The following is a 23462-nucleotide window of genomic DNA, read 5'->3' as shown; positions in this document are numbered from 1 at the left end:
CAAAGAAACAAAGATTAGAGACCATATGTGAATTGGTACAATCGATTCGATACTTGTTTTCCTTAAATACAGTCTCGAGTTCGAGTATTGTGAATAGTGAAAATCTATATTGAGATAGTTTTATCTCTTAATGGACCGATCCGATTCGATTGGATTAGTTTGGATTCAATTGGACTTTCGAATATCGGGATTCACGCCGAAAAATGAAACAAAGCTTAGAGGAAGGAGTCTTAATGCAGTAGCCAAAATGCCGACTCGGGAACAAGCAGTCATGGATTCAATTCTCACCAATAAGATTTATATGCCCGTTTATTTCGTTTAATAATTTCTTATATTTGTACCAAGTCATGTGCCTCCTTTATAATTGAGGGGAAAAAAAACAAAAAACAAAACAAAGATTATTTAGTACCCTTTTTAGTGTCGAAAAATATATTTTGGTTAAAATGAATTTGACAAATTAATTGTCATGATTCTGACCACGAAGTGCTTTTAATGAAATTTTGACTCATGCACTACACGTAAATGTAGCCCATGAAAGCTTCTTTTTTTAAAAATTCAGTTTATCGTTAAGTCACATATTCATGGTTAAATATGACCCTTTTTTTTCCTTTCGATCATATTAGGAGAAGATCTCAGTCTATTGATTGACCGTTGATGCTAAATTTCGCCTAGGTGTCTTTTTTGAACCGTGGAATAATTCCAATGGGCAGGCGCAGTTAGACAATATATCACACCTTTATATGGTTACGGCAATGGTCCTTTTTCAGGTATATGTAAGCATACAATTTCTTCTTGTACCCCTATGATGCATCTTAAAGATATACATATATTTTTCGTTGAATGTATCGCATATACAATAGGTAATTTAGATATATTAATTTAAAGTAGTGGAATAATTATAATAAAAGTTCTTGATCAAGCTCAGATTTCTTGAACATGTCTACATTTGATTTTATAAACCAAAAGATTATATTATTGATTGCCAATCGTTTATATCGGTCGACCTTATTGATGTGAAATTATTCCTACATATGATAATAATAATACACACTTTTCCTATTTAAAAAAAAACGATAACGCGCATACTTCCCCTTTTGGTTTCATCGAAGTAACAAAGGCCGTTATGAACGAACTAAATTTCAAATATTAATTTCGAGGATGAAGTCGTCAAATGGCCTTTCCGACATCGAGGTCTTGCGACTTTTTTAGATATACAATTCGCAATGTCAACTATTTAAAAGAGATATTCGGAAGAGCAGCAACCTTCATTCTTGTCATGCCAATAACAATCCTACAAAATCTTGGCTATAGGCTTGGACTGCCGTTAGGAAAAACCTCATATTCCTTTAATTCCAGATCTGATTAATATAAATCTGCTATCAATTTGAAAATAACAACATCCAAACTTCTTCCTCTTAGAGAGCAATTTATTTCGGAAATAAATGAATTCCAATATGATTTTATCCTGAAATGGAACTAGTGACAGTCTGATAGAATTCTATATCATGCAATTTGACATAGAAATTGAATTTTAGCATGTGAAGCCAATTAATTATGTGCATGTTTTTATACACACATATATATATAGTTTTCTAAAAAAGCTCACATAATAAGGTTGCGTTTGGTTTCATAGTAAGATTTTAAAATCAGATTTTGATTTTGATTTTGAGTAGAATAAATGGGGCTCACCCTTTGACTTTATGTGAATTATGTTGTTTTGTTGTGGAAAAAAGTGATATAAATGGGGTCCACTATTTGATTTTGTATGAATTATTTTGTTTTGTAGTGGGTAGAGTTAAGATAGAATTGTGATTCTAAAATTATATCCACAATCCAAACAAGCCCTAAATTTCATGACAAAGAAATGGATGGACCCAACCCACCCAATGTTCCAAAATGACCTACCGTTATACCGAATTCCTACAATTTCAATACAGTCATCCTCCGCCATCTAAAAGTATAAATTTGCGGATAAACATTGGTATACTAAAAAATTAAAAAAAGAAAATACCCAACAATTGTTGGAATATGACGTCTAGATCACTGCGAGAACTTGAGATCGACGACAGAATAATGTTACACAATCATGGCTTATATCTTTTTACTTTTAAAAACCACACAATATACCAAAAATAACCCGAATTGATTCACGTGATCCAATGTATATTTATTTTAAATAAGATCTCAGGCTCGATTATTGCGAAATGAAAAATAATGCACGATTAGGAGACTTCGTCTATTGATGGACCAATCCGGCTGCGCATTAATCAAGTTTCACGAGGTTTATGAATATTAAGTAGTGCACGTCTAAAAAAAATTGAGAAAACATCAAAGAAATTCGTTTTTTTTTTTTACAAGAGAAGATGTTAATCCTCAAATTTAAAAATCCCCTCTTTTATACAGGGGTTTCAAGTGCATTGAACAAGTGCATTGAACAGCTGAATGGACACCCCAGGCCCCACGAGTGACGGCCAGAGGATTTAAAATACCACGTGATGATTTATTGATGGCGAGTCAATGATGCGCCGAATGCAAATGGAAGAACGCCGCAGCTCCTACCACCGTTAGATGCGAACCCCATATGCCCCCTTCTGTGGATTCTGCCGCATCTGATTATCATTCCTCGGCATTTTGTCTAATCTAATGGCAGACCTGGCTGCCGTACGTCGTTGTCCCTCCCCAGCTTCGGCGTTTCGTTCGTCTCCCGCCATATGAAGTTACCGAGCAGATCATTCCAACTAGGCAGGTAAAAACTCAATATTATTCTTTTCTATTATAATTTTTTAAAAAAACAAGGATTTATTTGAAAATGAAGTGAAATTTAACTCCATTTTATTCTAATTATAAATAATTATATTTATTTGGAGTTGTAGAATTATGGAAAAAAGTGAAAAAATGTAATGAATAATTAAGAGAAAATAATGATTGTGCTGTTGAATTGCGAAAAAAGTAATGAATAGTTGAGAGAATTTAATATTAAAAATTAAATTGAACGACAGTTAAAATAAAAAAAAAATTGAAGAAACGAAAAAAAAAGTAATAATAATGTTATTAAATTGAAAATAAGTGGAGTAAAGTTTAAAAAAAATTATTATTTTATCGAACAAGGCATAATTTTCTCTTCTTCTTTTTTTCAACTAATGAAAGTAGTATTTTGATCCATCGATCGATATTCTGATTAGCTGCTTTTCGTATTATATATATGGATAAGTCGATTTTGGCAATTATATCAAACAGGGTCAACATTTACCTACTGGCTCATGAATAGTGATGAGCTCATGGTCGGCTCGATGGAGATCATCATATCACAATCATAATCATCATCTTATCGTGATTAAAATTTAAAACCAACAATGAAATGGCTGAGAAGTGACGTAATGTAGGGACTACGCTCCAGCAATCCAAATATTTAGATTCGATTTTTATCAGTAAAATTTTTTCATATTTCTTCCGTACACATTCCCTCCACTGATAGACTTTGCTAGTAATCGGAAAAATAAATAAATAAGAAAGACCGGTTTTTATCTTGCAATTAGGGGCATTTGTGGTAATTCGCATCACATATACTGACGCCGGGTGAAAGCCCCTCAAGGGATACACGTGTTGCATGAGGCGGACATCATGCGCGTCTTTACAGAAATGTTAAAACGACAGGGACGTGTGGCGTTTGATTGACAGGACAAGGTGCTTTATTCATCAACATCATCAGCATGATTCACTAACTAACTAATTAGGTGATCTTTCTTGGCCAAACTTATTAGGTAATTATAATTAATTGTTTATAATTTTGACCCAACACATATTATAAAGGTTTTTAGCTCATATAGATTATGATTTACTTATTTTGTCAAATCTATCGTATATTTTTTAATCAGATATATTTCATAGTTTACATTTTGCTCCAAATCTATCCCGACGTTATATCTCCGTCAACTTTTAACGGTTTTGCTACTATAACCCCCTTTATCCGTGATAGATTTGAAAAAAAAAATTAAAATTATGGAATAGTTTTGAGGAAATAATTAAAACCATATGCTAGATTTGTGAAAAAATTAAAACAATGGGATAGATTTGAATATTGCTAACATTACAGACAAGACAACTCCGGGATAGATTTAAAGCAAAATGTAAATCATGGGATATATCTGACAAAAAAACATGTGATAGATTTGACAAAACGAGTAAACCAAAGGCTATATGGCGTAATTTCTCCCATATTATATATGGAGCTTGAAAAAATATATTGATTGAATTTGTAGCTGGTTATGAATTCTTGTCATGCGTATTAAATTTCCATTGGGTTTATACAGGCTCGAGTCCATTTTCACTTAAAAACTCAAGCTGATAAGTGGTGGTACCCAAATCTCATATAAACCAATAGATTTTTATTCATCTTTTCTATGTGGGATTAATATCTTCAACACACGTCCTCACGTGCAACGTGTGATCTATTTCTGACTACACATTGTCATGTGTCCTTAAACACCCTCCCTCAACAATTGACCTTGAGCCGAGCTCTTCTTCCGTGCTCGGTGAGGGGGGACTAACATGAGGCGCACTTTGGCTGCATTCGACATACTGGGCCTGGCGTGGTATGAGCCCACGTGAACATGCAGAAGCGTAACTCGCTCTGATACCATATTAAGTTTTCATTGGGCTTATACGAGCTCGAGCCCATTTCCACTTAAAAAGCTCAAGCTGATAAGTGGTGGTACCCAAATCTTATATATACTAATGGATTTTTATTCATGTTTTCTATATGAGATTAATATCCTGAACAATGCGAATTGCTTCTTTGCTCAAATTGTGATATGATTTCGTACTTTAGTGAATACTGACTGTATATAACTATAACGACAAAGCATGAGATTTATACTGGCACCTTTTAAAACCAATGAACATCATTTTAATGTTATTTTCTGGGTTCTTGGCTACTAATAAAGGGGTGTGTACGGATACCGGGTATACTCGAATCGGTCGAAACCCACCCGTTATGGTAGGGTTCGGGTAATTCGTATTGAAAATAGTATCAGGTTTGGGTATTAAAATACGGAACCGGTGAAAACCGGTTTCGATTCCAATTCTTTTATATAGGGTATTCAGAATCGGAACCGATATTCGAACCCGGATAATAATTTCCTCCATTATGTATACATAGTTATATTTAGATATTCATATATTTAAAAAATATAGTCACTAACTAAAAAAATAATCTAAATTTATGTCAACATTCTATTTTGCGTGATTATCGATTATGGATAAGACATTTTCGGTTTTATTTAGGGAGATAAAAAAATTTACAGGTTCTAATAAGGTATTCAGAACCTATGTATAATACAAGTTCCAAGTACGTTCTGATTCAAGAAGTTAACAAGGTAGGGTGCAGTTCCAAAATCTTAAAACTTGTCCCTTATAAGATGGGGTCTGGGTATCATGGAAAAAATAACGTATTCAAACCTACACACCTTAAGCTAATATCATGAAATTTGAAAAAAAATTTATAAGAAAATAAAAGTTTTGCACGCTAAAGAGAAATCGGTGCCAAAAAATTAGACATGGAGACATGGAGGTACCTAAAATTTGGATCTAGAGGATGGGGCTCTTGGAGCACGAATAAGAATTTGAATTGTTCGAGTTTTAGGTGAATAGAATATAAGTAATTTCACTGAAAATTGATAAATAATATATGAATTTTTTTTTACGGTGTCAAAATTTTAGAGGAGATGACCGCACTTTTTTACCTCACTTTTGGTTTCTCCCGGCATTGGGATAACTAATCTTAGGTGAGGCGCTAAGTTTAATCAAAATGCCACACAACGCTTGCACACCCGGTAACCGATGATATATGAATCATGAATAACTTGCATTTATATATATATATATACACATCTATATATATCTATGTACACGAGTTAAAAGATGAGTTTCAAAGGGGAATTATCTTCTTGTGCTTGGCATGTGTCACTGACTATTGGTTACTTTGAATTATTATTTTTAAAATTTTTTCCCTGATTTGGGGTGTTCGGAATTGCGACTAATTTCTCGAGACTTTGTTAACACTCAGCGGTGCATAGATTACTCACGTCAAAGGTGTTCCGGTGGCCTAAAATGGTTTCAAAACCCTGGGATTGGGTGAATATGCTCCTTCTTGACCGCGAAGAAAAGTTTTCATATATTTCGTCCTAAAAGTTTTTCTAACTTTCCTCTAAATACTTCTTTTCCCCGAAAATTGCCTATAACTTTGTGGAAATGACAACAGAGCTTATGATATGATGGACAAAATATTATATACTTTTATGCGAGAACAAGCTATATTGGTTTTTTAATTGCTATATATTTCTATAGTTTCTTTAATTTTGTATTTACTTTACAAAAATATTTTTACTTCATTCGAGGTCATATAATACTTAAACACCACGATACAGTTCACAAATTTGATTTGAATTATACAGAGGAAAATCTAGTGGAAATCATGCTAAGAAATAATCAGACAATATATATATATATATAAAGAAAATGTAAATAACTTCAAAAATAGTATAGTATAATTTGAATAGTTTGGAAATAATATTATCATGAAAATAATCCACGATAACACGAAAATATTTTCTTTTTTAGTAAGCAATAATTATGTTGGTACTTGGTACGAATGCATGAAAATGGTTTTTTTTTTTGGTAGGTGAAAATACATTCCGCGCATCACTGCTACACAACATTATACGATATGACAGATATAGATACGCATATAAGTATATATATGCACTTCATTCAACTTCCTTTTGCAATTGTAATTTCATATCTACTCTTGAGTTTTCTTTATGGGCCAATCCTGAATTTTTGCCCCAGGAGGCCCAGCCCATTTGAGCAAGCCCATAACGGCCCAGACATCAAAATCGAAGGGCATCACTTTCAATTTTGAAATTCAGCTCTTGCTTTTTCACCGTCCTTCTCCCTCCCTCTCTCCCACTTTCTTTTTCTTATTCTTTCATGGAGGAGGAGGCCTCCTCTCCAGCTCCCCGGCCGGCAGAACCAGCCCCGGTGGTCGAATCCGATTGCCCGCCTTCCACGTCATCATCGAGACCTGTTGCCAGGAAACCCAGCAAGAAGAAGAAGACGAGGAAGACAGGGGCTTGCCCCGCTGAAGGTGGGCCTTCCGGATCATCCTCGTCACCTGCGCGCGCGGTAGCGTACAGGCGCCGGGCCCCTCGCTTGGCGCTTGGGATAGCACGGAGGCATGCTTCTGAGGCCGAGGCGATCGCGCTTCCCCTCGGGATGTCGCTGGCCGCAGTTGTTGCCCAGGTTTGATTGAATTTACGATTTTGGCACTGCGGTGTTTCTGGCTCTTATTTGTTTAGGGTTGGGTTTCGCATTGTCGTGGTAAATTTATGATTTTGTTGCCTGGGATCGGATAAAGTTGCAGTTTTGGCTGTGCTGGGTGGTGGTTGTTTCGATTGCTTTGGGCTAGGTTTGGCTCTGGATGAATGTATATTTGGCCTTAATTTGACCGTATTCACTAAATTCTATGAATATTCGAGATTAATGCGGGAATTCAAATTGGGTTTATGGGTAAAAGCTTCTATCTTTGGGTGGGGATAAATTTTTCAATTTGGACATGGTAAGGTAAGGCCTAGCGAAACACCGAATTTGTGTATAGCAATCAATGTGAGGGACTTAACACTTCAAGGAAAAGTGGGAGGCTCGTTGAGAAGTAGCTTGCGCCAATGAAGTTAATGTTCTTCTGATCGGGTTTCTTTCAGCCATTGCCTTTAGCTGGAAAGAGTATAGGGCAAGATGAAAATATGTACCTTTTAGGAGAAAAAGAGAGATGTTATGGCAATTTCTTAGTTGTTTATAAGTCAAGATTATAACTCAATGGCCGTATCCGTCTTGCTTTAATTCTGACTGGCTGTGGTCAGTGTTAATTGATATACCGATCCTGTGCTCTTTATGCTCCCATGCTGAAAGATCAAATAATTTTGTATTCTCTGTTTACTCTATAATGACAAGACGGTTGATCTGTTACACTAAATTTTGATTGTAGGTCCTTGAGAAGCAGGACGTGGCTAGAGAAAAGATGTCTATTGATTATATCTCACAGGTATTCTTCTTCTTTGTCCTATATGCAGATCAGTCTACTAATACTGGAATACCCTGAATTTTTTTTTTGGATGATGTGTAATAATCTACCCACTCATATGTTTTCTTGCCTCCGACGTACCACTTGACTCGCAGATTTGCACTTCCGCCGTCAGAGAATCATTAACCAATGTAAGAGCGACCTTATGCTGCTGTCTCCTGCGTTGACTCTTCCAATTTACAAGTTGAGTTCCTCCTGTAGTTTGTGGGAATTCTATATTAGGTCGAGATACTGAAGTAGTAATTCGGGTGCCTTCTGTTTTTAACTGCTGGTCCAACAACAGGTTTTCGGCGATAAATTCTCAGGCTTTGCCGATAACTTTGAGAAGTCTTTTGGGAGCACTTTAAGGACCCTTAGGCTGATAAATGATTCATCGTCTCAACGAGCTGTGGGAACTTCTTTCAGGAGGACGTTAAGGACCTTTGGACTGATAAATGATTCATCATCTCAAACAGCTGCTGGATCCCCGACTTTGGCGCAGGGCGGTTGCCCGGGCAATTCTTGTATCAGAGATGATTGTGAAGAGACATTGCAAAACTTTGAGGATGTTCAGGACAGTCAATTGAATTACCCAGAAATCAGTTCACATGTGCCCACAAATCAGCTGGCCTGTGTTACTCGAAGCAAATCGGGACCCATTATCCAACAGCCCATGTACAGCACATTCGAGAAATCTGTCATAGAGCAGACTCGGTCAAACAACCTCAAGACTTTGGAGCTTAGCCTCTCAATAAAGAAGATGAAGCTGAAAGAGGCAGAGCTTGCCCTAAGTTATGATGCTAACCACTTAGAGAGGTCAAAACTTGCAATGGGCATATCGAAGGCTTCTTTTAAGTCTGAGAAGTTCAAGACTCAACTGAAGGACGTTAGGCATGCAGAGCTTCTCAAGAAATGTGCGGATTGTCTTGTGGCGGGTTTGCTTTTCATGTCAATGGCACTTGCATGTGGGGCCTATGTTTTTTCATACAAGAGGATTTCTGAAGCTACTGCATCATGTGCTCCTCTAACACAGGCAAGTATAGGGCTTCCCCATCATGTTGTAACTGGGATTTGGCTTTCCTTGTAGTTCATATTCATCATGACTGATGTTGAATGTTCGACCAATTCTTAGGGCTGTTTGATGTGGAAGAAATGGTATTGAAATTTATTGTTTGTCCTTTTCCAAATATTTTAAGAAAGACAGAAATGATAAGTTCTTTGTTTTTATTGCGACACATTTTGGAAGTGCATACCGTAATTGTTTTTCCTTATCAAGCAAGAGATAATGGGAAAGAGCTTTGAAAGCAACTCTTCTTTGTTTTCTTAGAAAAGTTAAGAGAAAAGGAAGATGAATGTTTTTCTAAGAAAAAATATCAGACTTCCTGAACTCAACATAGCCTGAGAATCGTCTATAATGTTGCCTACATTCCTGATAATTCATTGTTTTCTCCTTCAGCAGTCCAAATCTTGGTGGGTACCAGGGCCAGTGGCATCATTCAACTCTGGACTGGATATGCTCAAGTGCCAGATCCAAGTCCTCAGCAGAATGCTCTTCGGCATTCTAATGATCCTTGCCATTGCCTACTTGCTCCTTCAACGCTCTTCATGTTCAAACCAGACAATGCCCGTAACTTTTCTACTGCTCCTCTTGGGAGTCGCCTGTGGCTTTGCAGGGAAGCTCTGCGTTGACACTTTGGGAGGCAGCGGCTTCCACTGGCTGCTTGTTTGGGAGGTTCTATGTTTGGTCCATTTCTTCGCAAACATGTTTACATCGGTGCTGTTCCTAGTCCTCCATGGCCCAGTGGATGCAGCCCTTGAGCCCAAGGGACGAGCAGTATTGATTCCTTATTGGACCCGGAGGATCCTCTTTTATGCCATGGTCGTGCTGTTTCTCCCGCTATTATGCGGTCTCATTCCCTTTGGAAGTGCCAGTGAGTGGAAGGACCACATTTCTCGCAAAATAGAGGGACTGTTTGTCAACGATGATGGGTTTAGTTGATGCCGGACATCGAAGGAGAGAGGAGTATCCTATTCAAATTGGAACCAAAATGAAGCAGAATAAATTGTCTCACAAGTGCGTGATTTTATGCGGTATTTCCATTTGGTTGTCTTTTAACTTATGCCAAAGATGGCCTTATTGTATTTTATCCATTATGAGGCTTTGTGTTAATATGAAGTGTATTTTAGGTCAAAAGTCCTAGTTTTGAAGAACATTGAAGGAGAAAGGAGTGAAGGTTTTGATGTTATTGTAGATTAAGTAGGATTTGGGTTCTATGTACTGATTGTACACCAGTGTATAAGAGGCGTGTACTTATTTAAGTAGATGAGTATGCAATGTCTTGTATAATTGTATTTCGCAACAAATGCTTCAGGTTTGGGCTGACTTGCTGGCAAAAAGAGTTTGCGGTTAAGATTAATGGCTTTCCTCTGAACCTTCCTTTGTAATGCATAAGAATTTTTGAGCAACGGACTCTGTTTTACCGATGCTGGACATGGAGAGCTTTTCCGTAATACTGATTTGCAAAAGGAACCTGAAAAGGGAGAAAGTAGCGCCAAAGAGTTGGTAATGGCAAGCCTACTGATTTGCACAGCTGCCATCAGAATGCTGCTATTTGACCATATTGAAGAGGCCTAATAACATCATAGTCTGTTGGGCAAATTAGACACTTTACGACGTAAAAACACGTCGTTTCACATTCTGAAACCTCATCTAGTGTTTGCACTTCAAGGTCTTTTCCCGGGAGCTTCTGTTGCTTGCAGAGTAAGACACGGTGAGAACCTCTCTTGGCACATACAAGCACCATGCCGTGCCTTTGGAGAACATGAATGAGCATTTGATATTTCTCCCGAGACGCCTATATTTTCTTGTCGATGAAATCTTGAAAACCATGGAAAGGAAATCTCTCCTGAAGATGCGTAATAACGTAAAGAGAATGTAGAAAAGGACGACAGCATATTAATTCCTAAATTATTTGGGAATGACTATTTGAAATTTCAGTAGCCTACATCTATATGCAGGTCTTTAGCAATAAAGGATCAAGTATCGGACTCATGAAAATTTTCTTTTCCGAGAAATCAGGGAGAATCATAATCAACTCTAACACGGAATCAAGCCCACTGTGGGCAAAATTTTCTTCCACATTTCATATGGATGTCTGCAGAAGAGTTGTTAATGTGGACTAAATTTAGATGCTGTTGTTCTGGTGAGGGTCTCCAGTCTCTGGTCAATGTCCAAATTTACGAGAAACAAGTTGGACGAAATACTAAGCGAAGCATTTTTTGCTCACCTCGTCAAAAGTCTTTCTTGGATTTTGTCACATATATAAACTAACGCATAGTAAGCATGCTTTTAATTTAGACTAAGCTTTCGTGATTAATGATTCTTTCACTAACTGAAGCGGCACTAAGCAAGTCTTTCTTGGAAAGATTTGTCATTTGGATCCTTCATTCGACATTATAGCTACGAGTGAATGGTGAGGGTCACGGGCATTTTTAACCTCCAAGTTTACGCTAGAATTTTATATGCTAACATGCAGAGTGAAAAACAATGAAAATACGCACTCTTCTGATCCTTAAACGTACGAAACAGACCGGCACTACCGCCTACCCTTGAAAAGGAGACAACAACATAACTTTTCTGCTTTGAAGCATCAACTTCTTTTTCCACCAGTCCTGTTCCTTTTCTCCTATGTATATTGTCTGTCATCGGAAGATTCGAGTTTGCTTAGTGCATTGGTCTCACAAACTACCTGCATCAAGACATAGGGAAGCTCTTCTCAAATTCAAGCGGGGTGTCATTGATGACATGGCTTGCCTGTCCTCATTGGCAGGATATGATTGCTGCTCATGGAAGGGAGTCCGGTGCAGCAAAAGCACAGCCCATGTTGTGAAGCTTGATCTCCGAAGCCCATGTGTTAAGTCATATGACATGGCCAGCTATCTGTACAGGGATAAGTCCTCCTCTGGTCGAGTTGAAGCACTCGAAGTACCTTGACCTTATTTGGAACGAGTTCTCAAGCATGGAAATTCTGGCCAACGTTCTCAAACAACGTCTTTCCAGGAGATTCCCCTGTTGTCTGGAAAGCCTTCAATCAATAGAAGCAATGAGTCTACGGAACAACAACCTTGGTGGCCTTTTACCAACATCGGTGTGTCCGCTTGAACTAGTCAGGTATCTCGACCTATCAGAAATGACTTTATCGGGAGGCTCCCTCGGTGCCTGAGCAATGTAACCTCTTTGGAATTGCTTGATCTGAGCGAGAATGGATTTGGTGGTGCCATCCCTTCTTTCGGTGAAATGACGGTTCTCTATATATTGAATCTCTGGAGCAACTCCTTGGGTGGACGGATCCCCGTCGAGCTGTGCCAGCTCCGCAATCTTCAACTCCTACACCTAGCACAGAATAACATTAGTGGAGGCATTCCTAGCTGCTTCAACAACCTCAGTTCCATCGTGAATGGAGACATTCACTATCTGCTTGACTCTCCTGGTTATGAGCGTGATACGCATGAAGTTCAGGTCAATAAGAGGAGCATAACTCAAATATGCTCCAGTACGCTTCCATCCCTGTTGTCGATTGACCTTTCTAGCAACAACTTAGGTGAATGAATCCCAGAAGAGCTGACAGCACTTCGGTATCCCCAAAACCTGAATCTGTCACGGAATAACTTCAGCATGAAGATCCCTTTGAAGATTGGAGATCTGAAGATGCTGGAGTCCCTCTATTTATTTCTCAACCAACTCTCAGGTCCTACCCCCCCGAGCCTATCTGAGCTGAACTACCCGAGCTATCTAAACCTGTCATTCAATGGGCTATGGGGACCCATACCCCTGAGCAGCCAGCTGAATACATTCAGGAATGGATCGTATCCGGGAACAACGGACTTTGTGGACATCCACTGACAAAGAACTGCTCAGGAGATCATGAGCTGCCTGGCGTGCCTGAACAGCACAACATCGATGCCAATGGTGAAGGTGAATCCATTGATCTTCTTTGGTTTTACAGGGATATCGGACTAGACTTTGCTGTGGGATTCTTGGGAGCTTGTGTTTTGTTATATTTTAAGCAGTCCGGGAGGCACTCCTTTCCGTGGTTTGACCAAAATATACAGCCAACTGCTAGGGATGATTGAGCTTAATGTGGTCAATCCTCTATGGTGAGCCTTTCAGCTACTAGATCACAACCCGAGGAGTTGAGTCCTTCTTGTTAGTCAAGTAACATCCTTCCTTCGGTACCGTTGCAGGCGAAACAAAATGGCGAGTTCCAACTATGTGAATCATTGTTGTGCTGCTGTAGTAAATAAAAGCATGCTGGGCGTGTACTCGATGTAATTCAGATGGCTATTGAGTAGAAGCCTCTTCTTCTGCTTAATTGGAAATTTTCTCCGTAATCATCAGTTTGATTGTGAACAAGCTGGGAATTCGATCTTACATTGCAAATAAAGCGAGATGACCGAACTTCGTGAAATTAAATTATGATACAGCATTATGCGACTAGTTTACACACCAGAAGATGCTACCGTGCAATCCTTGCGATCAGAAAGAGCATAAGATGTCCTGTCCACTGCTGATTTCACGTGATTTCACAGAACGGAGTTTTGGATTGGAAGGAAATGGCAGCTCTATCTAATCGATGGGGGCTCATGCAAAGTCCATCCGCGAAATTCATATCTCATCAAGTTCTATACTGCACGTCCACTTTAAAAAATGGATATTCGGACTAGTTACTCGCCAAGAAACGCGTCCCGGTAGATTTTAATCTTGAACCGGGATTAGTGTAAGTCGATAGAAACTGCAGACTCATTCTGAATAGTTGATAACATCCACCCCCTCGAACGAATAGCACTTGGTGAGCTCATTTATTAGAACTATAGAAGAAAAAGGGATATGCAGCAAAGTTCGATGACGCTTTATTCATGAACCAGCAACAATGTGTAACCTATAGTAGCAACTCTTAATTCTGATGTTACAAAGCTGAAGACAAGACAGAGGTAGTAAAGACTGATCATCAATGTAGCTACAAAGAATTCTTCCCCCAAATCTTCAGGAGCTCGGTTCAGAGTTAAATAACCCTGAACGATTCATTCACGTTACAATTAACCTTTCTCATGACCAGTAGCAAACTAACAGCTTAAACCATGAGTAAATAAACTACTACTACACCGTCCTTATCTTGCTGAGGCGGCTAACCTATGACCAACAAAGTGTATGGCCCGGGAACTAGGGCTCTCCTAACCTTCCTCATAGTGCACAAAAATCTTCGAGCTGCAAACAGCCGTCGTTATACAGATATTGGTCTATCACAGGAGTTCGTGGGCATGTCTGTAGTAACGGTTTATGAATGTCGACTGAAAAGAAAGCGCATAGACAGAGAGTTAGCATATGAAATAGTTATTTGCATGAATGCGATCAGAACGAAGTAATGGTTGTAAATGCTTGATGCACAGTATAATCGTACCTTAGTGTTTGATAGATCAGGTGTATCCGGTGTTGGTATGGGATAAAACTTGTAGAACTTCATATTTTGAAATGCTGTTTTGGTCTCCTCGCTCATGTCTTCAATGGCTTTCTTGCGAGCTTCTCTTGCCTGCAAAGAGGAGGATATTTTCAGACTTCCTGGTCATATATACAACCAAAGCACAGTCCAAAATTCGAGTGTTGGCATATAGTATTTGACATGGCATAGTCATACCTCTCTGTTGGCCTTTTTGGCCTCACGAACTTTTTCCTTGACAAAGTCCTGAAAAACAAGAAAGGAACATGCTTAGTAAAACCCTGCGATAAGTCAAAGAAACAACCAAGAAAATGGACAATCTCAACATCAGTACCTTGAAGGCATCCTTCTCATCTTCACTTAACACCTCTTCCTTGATCAAATCACTGGCAACGTCCTAATTATCATGGCAATATAAAATAAATATGAGTCAATTCCGCTTCTGCCCATGGGGCAAAAAAATCCCTATTCCATAGAAATGAACCTTCATGATTTTTCTAGTTCCTGTAAATTAGAATACGCTAAATCTATAATATACCTCAACATCATCCATCTCCCAGTCGAAATCACATAAAATCTGCAGGAAGAAATAGAAAAGGCATATGAAACACGCAGATCACACATAATATTGCATTATAGTGGCGGCAATCTTCCGAAACGAAATGTCCAGAATCATATGCTAACGAGAAAGGAGAATGGGTTTCCAAGTTTCAAAAAGAGCCAGAGTAACAAGCTTTCTTTTTCATGAATGAACTTACAGGTTTTGGTTCAGCCGGGAAAACAATTGAGACATCCGTGCTCTGTTCAAACTGATCTTCCTTCAATGGATTATAGAAATCTGCAATAGATCATGAGAGTAGCACTACAAGGTTAAAACTCATCTCTAGAGAAGGGAATTATGCAGCAACCATGAAAAGAGAGAGAGGAAAAACCTGCCGAATATTACAAAAATATGAACATGCCTTTGACTGCTAAATGTAAATGTATCACTAGATATGCATGAACCTGATGGAGGTCCAAAAAGTGCACAAATGCTAAATGTAAATGTATTACTAGATGTGCATGAACCTGATGGAGGTCCAAAAAGTACCCGAAGGCAATCGGAAATGAACAACAATGTGCATGGCATGAATTGGTCTAATGCAGTTTCAGCTGTTAGATGCGTCACTTGCTTCTGATACTCACATGGCAAGCAATATTCATATTTCTTGATACGCTCTATCTTCAAGTGTTTCAGAGCAGCCCTGCAAGGTAAAAAAGCTCATAAACATCAGATATATGGCTTCTTTGAACAGCATTAGAAAACTCATGCACGTAATATCTGAATGCATATGCAACCAGCAAAAGGTTTATATATAATGAGTGTATCAACTGCATGCATTTCAAAGTATCTAGAAAATCAAGAAATAAAGTGCAGCATATCCAACACGTGATTCAGTACTAGTTAAAAACCAAAATGCATATTTTTTTAAAAAAATAAAATGAAAAGGCATAGAAACCAAAAGCCCGAAGACATTTTTATTGGAGCATGCTGATCCTAGGAGATGATATAAGACAATTATTGCAAAAGCCACAAAACTAGAAATGTATAAGTCTGAGAAAGCATTGGTACCTCCTCTGCGTGCAACTCAAGATAAATATCTGAGATTTCAGCCTATCAACTCGGCTGTCCCTGTAAATGAAACATGTTATGTATCAGACAAACATGTTATGAGATTTGTAGAATGATTAGCATTTCATGACAATCTGCCCAAGGGACCTAGAATGCGACGTATTGAATACCTGTCCTCGAGAGGAATATATGGAACCCAGTCCATTTTCATATGCTTCATCGGAACTATTTCTTCAGATTCTCTTTGAACTGATTTAATACCAATCTTGTCAGAAGGTGGAAAAGGAGAATCGATCTGCAACATAAGGAATATAGCAATATAGTAAAGATAAAGAAAAACTCCACAGAAGCTAAGTGGTGAGCACACAGAATGAACTTTCACTTCAGACTCACAAAAAAGTTCAAAAAAAAAAAAAAGAAAGAAGGGGAAAAAAGGCATATTAAAGAGATTACAAGAGGGCAGATCAACCAAAGAAACACCAAATACGATAAAAGTGAAGCAAGCTGGACTTAGAAGAATGATCCCTTATGCTTTGAGCAACTAATCATTATACCACATACATAGAAGCCCTTGCAAGGGAAAAAAATGTAGGTTGTATCTGTAATAGTAAGATAATTGATAATAATTATCAAACTACATTCTGAAAATATACATAAATCTTGAAAAGAAACTTGCGTACCCAATGATTACTAACAAGCAAAACTTTAGAACCAAATTTATTTCTAATAATAGCTAATTGTTGCTTTGATTAGAATGATAACTTACAGCCACCACAGCAGGTACATGGATAATTATATTGTCACCCTTGAAAGGCACCATTTGAGCTGCATCAGAAAAAGGCTGAAGGGTTAGCAAAGGACAGCACAGAATATTCATGAAATCATTAAGAGTTGGGGTAGAAGTCCCATTATTCCCTACTAAAAAAAGGTTGAACAGGATGAAGTGTTTACAGCTTCCGCAGCTACTTACGCTCAGTACATCCAAAGAGATAGACCTTCTTGCCATATAACTTCCCACCCTCTTCAAACGCATTCTGGTGAAATAGGAATTTAAGCATCAGAGGATGATAATTGAAGCAAGTAGATACTCCTGTAGTGTAGCTTCTTCTGCTTAAAGAGAAAAGAACTTACTTCTAGATTAGAAAAATCCCAATTGAATCGGTAGACAGCATCCAATTGGTCCCACTGTAATGAATATTAATCGCATATAAGCACCAAAAGCTCCTCTACTTGATGAGATGTGGCAATTTCATAATTGATGATGAATAATTGGCTTATTTGAATACAAACCTCTGTTCCAACAGGAAAAGCCTTCTTCCACAAATCTTGCTGCATCATACACATAAAAATTTCCCATGAGATGTTTATCTAGGTAGAAATAATGGAGAAAGTTGCAAAGCTTAACCTCAGCATAAAAAGTATAATACCAGCTTCAAGACATAACATGGACCGACGTGAAAAATTAAAGCAAATCCTTATTCTGTCAGACCTTATCGGTTCTAAGCTAAACATTGTATTCTGTCAGCAACCTATCAGGTTGCCTATGCAAAGCTATGATCGAAGGTCAGGACTTTGCTCCTTTGTCACAATTGGATTATAAAAAACGAGCGGCTTTATCGAGGACTCCAACGTTTAACCGAATTTAAGACCCTCTAAGGCTTTTACGCAAACACGGATAATGGAAATTGAGATTACACCAAACTAAAAGTGCGAAAAACTTGAAACAACCACACAAAGATAAGTAAAGGTTCAATGCAAAAAGTTATTCGACTGGAGTAAAAATTCCAAATTTATTCAGACATCCTCGTCAGCTACTCCAAAGGTTTTGCAGCAGACAAAACCAAACAATTTTGCAAATTTCTCATACAATTTAATCCGTCTGCTCCAAAACGGTACGCCCAATTACTCCAAGCAGATAGCCGCCACACAATGACGCGCAAAACTAAAGCCAAAAGCTCCGAAGCAATTCGAGCACCACAGAGAACAGAGAATCAATAGGCAAAGTTTGAAGCAAGCAATCAATCACCAAGTTGCGCTGGTCCTCGAAGAACTCGGGCTCTGGCTCTGACTTGGCAGCCGTCGCGCGAGTGGCCCCGGACTTGGCGGTGGTCTTGGCGGGCGGCTTGTGGTTCTCCTCCCTGTTCGGCTGTTCCTGCAGGGAGGAAGACTGGGATTCGTCCCTCTGCTTCCTCTTTGCTCCTCTCCTCCTCATGTTCGTTTCCCCACAAAGCTCAAGCTCACAGACACAGAGAGAGAGAGAGAGAGAGAGAGAGAGAGATCTTTAGAGAGAGAAAATTAGGTTTCGTCTTCTCACAGTTTGAATTTGAGATTCAAAGGGTGGAGAGAGAAAGAGAGAGAGAGAGAGAGAGAGAGAGAGGGGTAGGGGTGGTAGGTCATGTCATGGACGTGTTGTGTATTAGGACGACGGGGGAGGGGCATATGTGTAATTTAAGGGAGTTTTGGGGGCGTAAAACCGACGCGGTCTTTTCTAGATGAATGGCGCGGGTTTGGGAGCCCTCTTTGATTCCGAAAGTAATTTCAAATTTCCGGGGGTGAGGAAGGAAAGTAAAGTTTCACGAACGGGGGGCGTATTGTAAATTCGGAAATTTGATGACCTCCTATTGCAATTTCGTACAATATATATCCCAATCTCAACGTCTTAATTCGGGTAATTTCCGAATTTGACTGTACTTCTGCCAAATTCGAGCTTAAGAGAAATTAGTTAAAATTAAAGGCGATTTTAATTTGGCAATCGTGATATATTCCTTTCATTGTCTGTCGATTTTTTTTTTCAGTTACATAAAATTGTTTGTAATTTCTCAATATTAGAGTAGCATGAGTTTCCTAGAAAAAATTTAGAAAGGATAGCCAGCCATCTCGATCGATTTCTCAACTAGCCGCAGGCTGGAAGAGGAGGTGACCCTAATGGGATGGCTAAGGACATTGTTGTCGCGAGTGTATAGGGTTGCTGATAGCGCGTCCATAGGCCAGATTGGCGTCACTCAGGTATGAAAATAGGCAAAATTACGCTGGCTAGTTTAGCACGGGCACGACACGATAACAACGGGCTTGAGCTGAGGGTTATCATGAAATTAATACGTGTTCCTTTACGGGCCGGGCTGCTAATCACGATAATTTAGCTTGACATATTGGGCGAATAAAGCCCATACGCAAAATTTCAAAGGATGCAATTGGCGGAATTTGCCCTTCCATATGTATATTTCATGGGAGTTTCTGAATAATAGAAGAACATACATAACGATTATTAGCCGGTTTGGTTTTAAGGTCGGTTTTTAAAATTTTAACTATAACTTTAACTTTACTCACTACACAACAAAAATCAACAACACAATTATTATTTTTTCCATTTTCTTTAATTTTTTAACCATTCAATTCAATTTTTAATACTAAATTCTCTCAACTATTCATTACTTTTTTACACTTTTTCTCACAATTCAACAATACAATCATTACAACCCAATTAAAATCAAAATCCAACTCTATTTAATTATAAAACCAAACACACTGTATTAAACCGTGCATGGTGTATGGCATGAAATATTTCAAGAGATCACGCTGTCATTAATTACTTATCGATTGATATGATCCATCTAAAACGAGAATTGAGATTACCGCATTACAAGACTTACTAAATCGCTAGGTTGCATAAAAGAAATGTGAACCATTATAGCTAGTAGAAGATTTTAAGGTCCGATATCGAGCTACGCATGGTCAATGGTCCAATGATCATGATCCCCGTTTCCTGAACTCCATTTCATGGCTAATTGAGCCACTTGGGGAAATTCTTGTGCTTTCCCTTTAGCTACGGTGTCGACAATCCATCGATTCATGCTCCCAATTATACAAATCTTCGCATTAGTTGCTTGATTTGCAAATTCTATATTACATTGGGAATTTTATTCTTGCGAAAGAACTCTAAAGTGAAGGTGTGAGATCTTTTGTTTTTGGCCGGTAACTGCAGATTTAACTCAAGAAAAAGAATCTAACGTCGAGATATCAAGGAACATCTTGCTGTAGCGAACTCCATCCAACGTTGTATAGATAAAAAATGATCGATGGCTCTGGTTGACAATTATGTGGACCATCACAGGACTGTTATTTGTGCTATGACTTATTATAGTCTCTCCTAGATGTTGTAAACAGTGCAATATCCTCCGTCAGGTTTCTTCTTATATGTTCCTCTGCGCTAGGGTAGGAATCGGAGCATTGTCGTCGATAGGCTTCTTCTGAGAGACAGCAGCACGATCTGCTTTCAAGGAAAAAAGCACGTTATATGTGTGTGTACATATATCAACTCTATTTTTGCCTTGAAAGAGAATTTAATCAACCATGAAGGAAAGAAGTTTTGTGTGTTGGGGTTAGGGATGTACTCAACCAAATAATAACGCAGCGATTAATCTTCCTCCCCTACTAGTGTAATCGAGATAGGAACTAATCAAATCAACCAACAAGCAGTAAAGTAAAACAACACCAAGAATTTTACGTGGAAAACCCCAATGTGGGGAAAAACCACGGGACCAACTCCGAATCAACGATCCACTATGAATGAGGGTTATACAATGTCTTTCATCAAGGGTAAACCCTTGGATCACCTAACCTCAAGAGAAACACTCTTGGATCACCCAAACACCAAATTCGTCACCCACACCGGGTGGTTCACAAAATCAGCTAAAACAGCACCTACAGAGCTCGAATAGAAATTCTGACCGTTCAGAAGTTAGCCCCACGTGTTGTGAAGCTGCTGTCAAAATTTCGTCCCAATCGGAGTTCGTTTGACGTCCCGATCGAGGTTTGATCTCCAGCTGCGCGCTGCCCCTGTTTTGTCCGAATTCTGCTCTGCTCCCTCTGTTATTCTGTGCTGATTTTCTGCAGCTGCTGCTCTGCTGCTGCGGCTCACCAACCCCCCTAATCTGCTGCTGATCTGCTACTTATATATATTCTGCCAGTAACCCTAATAAAAATGGGTTATTGGGCTTATTAAAGCCCAATAAAAGCCCAATACAATTTGAGCCCAACTTCCTCCAAATTGGAGGGAAGCCCAACAAACTCCCCCTCCCGACTATTTGGAGGCTTCAAGCATACCGGCTATACTTCGGCAAACATGAAGTTTCTCCCTAGCGAGAGGTTTTGTCATCATATCAGCTCTATTCTCATCAGTGTGCACTTTGTCTAGCTTCACCAGCTTGGACTCCAACACATCTCTAATCCAATGAAACTTGATATCGATATGCTTCGACCTCGAATGGAAAGTGGGATTCTTGCAAAGATGAATGGCGCTTTGACTATCACAGTGTAGAACATACCTTTCTTGCTTCAAGCTCAACTCCTGCAAAAACTTTTGCAACCACAACATCTCCTTGCAACCTTCGGTCACCGCAATGTATTCGGCTTCCGTTGTAGACAAAGCGATGCACTTTTGAAGCCTTGATTGCCATGAGATAGCTCCCCCTGCAAAAGTCATCAAGTATCCCGAAGTGGATTTCCGGGAATCAATATCTCCTGCCATATCCGCATCCGTATAGCCCACTAACTCCGGCTTACCAGTGCCAAAGTGTAAACACACCTTGGATGTTCCTCTGAGATACCTCAGGATCCATTTAACCGCATTCCAATGCTCTTTCCCCGGATTGGAGAGAAAACGACTTACCACACCAACAGAATGAGCAATATCTGGCCTTGTACAGACCATGGCATACATTAAACTTCCTACAGCTGATGAGTAAGGAACTTTCTTCATTTCTTCTTTCTCCTTCTCACTTGTAGGACATTGCTTCGAGCTAAGTTTGAAATGAGAAGCAAGTGGTGATGAAACTGGTTTAGCATTACCCATGTTGAACCGATCCAAAATCTTCTCGATGTACTTCTCTTGAGAAAGCCAAAGTTTTCCACTTGATCTGTCACGAGAAATATGCATCCCAAGGATCTGCTTTGCCGGTCCCAAATCCTTCATGGCAAAGGACTTGCTGAGCTTTTTCTTCAACTCTGCAATCTTGCTCATATCATGACCAACAAGTAGCATATCATCCACATATAACAGTAAAATGATAAAATCACCATTCGAGAATTGTTTCACGAACACACAATGATCTGAAGTTGTCCGTGTGTAGCCATGGCTCAACATGAAAGAGTCAAACTTTTATACCACTGCCGAGGTGCTTGCTTAAGCCTATACAAGCTCTTCCTCAGCCTGCACACCAAATGCTCCTTACCTTTAACTCGGAATCCTTCAGGCTGCTCCATATATATTTCTTCCTCCAAGTCACCATGCAGGAAAGCTGTTTTTACATCGAGCTGCTCGATCTCCAAATTCAGACTAGCTGCCAGTGCGAGAACAACTCGGATCGATGACATCTTGACAACAGGCGAGAAGATCTCCTCGAAGTCAACTCCTTTCTTCTGGTTGAAACCTTTCACTACCAGTCGAGCTTTGTATCGAGGTCGCGAGTTCTCTGTCTTCAACTTGTAGACCCATTTGTTCTTCAATGCTCTCTTACCTTGCGGTAGCTTCACTAGGTCATACGTGTGATTTTCAGACAAGGAGTTCATCTCCTCATTCATCGCCTTCAACCAGTGCTCCTTGTGCTCATGTGCCACAGCTTCATCATAGCACTCAGGTTCTCCCCCGTCAGTCAGTAGCACATATTCATGAGGCGGATATCTTGTAGATGGTCGTCTTATTCTATCAGATTGTCTAGGTAGATCTGCAAGCTCTAACTGTAACCGCGAGCCTGTATCATCCGTAGTCACATCATCATCTACCTGAGGAATCTCACCCCCAGTCGTGGTTTCTTCATACTCACCAGGTACCTCTTCCATTGGATGCTCTACATCAACCGGTACAGGAATAGAGATCTCGTGAGGATTGCCTACACTGGCCTTCTCTAACTTTTGCAAATCCTCGATTGTCTGGTCCTCAAAGAAGACAACATCCCTGCTCCTGATGATCTTCTTGCTATCAGGGTCCCAAAGCCTGTACCCGAACTCTTCATGTGCATAACCCAAGAAGATGCACTGTTTTGCCTTGGCATCAAGTTTTGATCTTTCATCTCGAGGAATGTGAACAGATGCCCTGCACCCGAATACTCTGAGATGCTTGTATGATACTTTCTTGCCGGTCCACACCTGCTGGGGTACATCTCCATCAAGTGCAACTGACGGTGTAAGATTAATAAGATCAACCGTTGACCTCATTGCCTCGCCCCAGAAAGGCTTAGACAGT

The 23462-nt window shown here is 39.3% G+C and overlaps 2 protein-coding genes across 3 annotated transcripts; one reads left to right on the top strand and one right to left on the bottom strand.

Annotated features, from left to right (window-relative positions):
- Positions 1–6937: 6937 nt before the first annotated feature.
- On the top strand, positions 6938–10533 carry LOC116201406 (protein CPR-5). Of its 2 annotated transcripts, none has more exons than XM_031532637.1 (5): positions 6938–7299; positions 8042–8098; positions 8233–8268; positions 8421–9149; positions 9576–10533. In XM_031532637.1, the coding sequence occupies exons 1-5, from the start codon at positions 6988–6990 to the stop codon at positions 10113–10115; spliced, it is 1674 nt and encodes a 557-aa protein (XP_031388497.1). In that variant the 5' UTR covers positions 6938–6987; the 3' UTR covers positions 10116–10533. The 2 variants fall into 2 exon arrangements, with proteins under 2 accessions (XP_031388497.1, XP_031388496.1); XM_031532636.1 differs by having other exon boundaries at positions 6940–7299; positions 9573–10533.
- Positions 10534–14000: 3467 nt separating this feature from the next.
- LOC116201946 (protein HEAT INTOLERANT 4-like) lies at positions 14001–18612 on the bottom strand. Its single transcript, XM_031533431.1, has 14 exons — positions 18249–18612; positions 17513–17551; positions 17354–17407; positions 17193–17256; positions 16989–17047; positions 16393–16517; positions 16223–16282; positions 15796–15854; positions 15369–15448; positions 15149–15187; positions 14945–15007; positions 14809–14856; positions 14575–14703; positions 14001–14464 (listed from the first exon to the last, which is right to left on the bottom strand). The coding sequence occupies exons 1-14, from the start codon at positions 18432–18434 to the stop codon at positions 14417–14419; spliced, it is 1053 nt and encodes a 350-aa protein (XP_031389291.1). The 5' UTR covers positions 18435–18612; the 3' UTR covers positions 14001–14416.
- Between the last annotated feature and the right edge of the window lie 4850 nt (positions 18613–23462).

The sequence above is a fragment of the Punica granatum genome, chromosome 3, assembly GCF_007655135.1.
Source record: "Punica granatum isolate Tunisia-2019 chromosome 3, ASM765513v2, whole genome shotgun sequence".
NCBI classification, from domain to species: domain Eukaryota; kingdom Viridiplantae; phylum Streptophyta; class Magnoliopsida; order Myrtales; family Lythraceae; genus Punica; species Punica granatum.
Note: the sequence above shows the minus strand (reverse complement) of the source record. Positions and strands in the feature narration are given on the sequence as shown.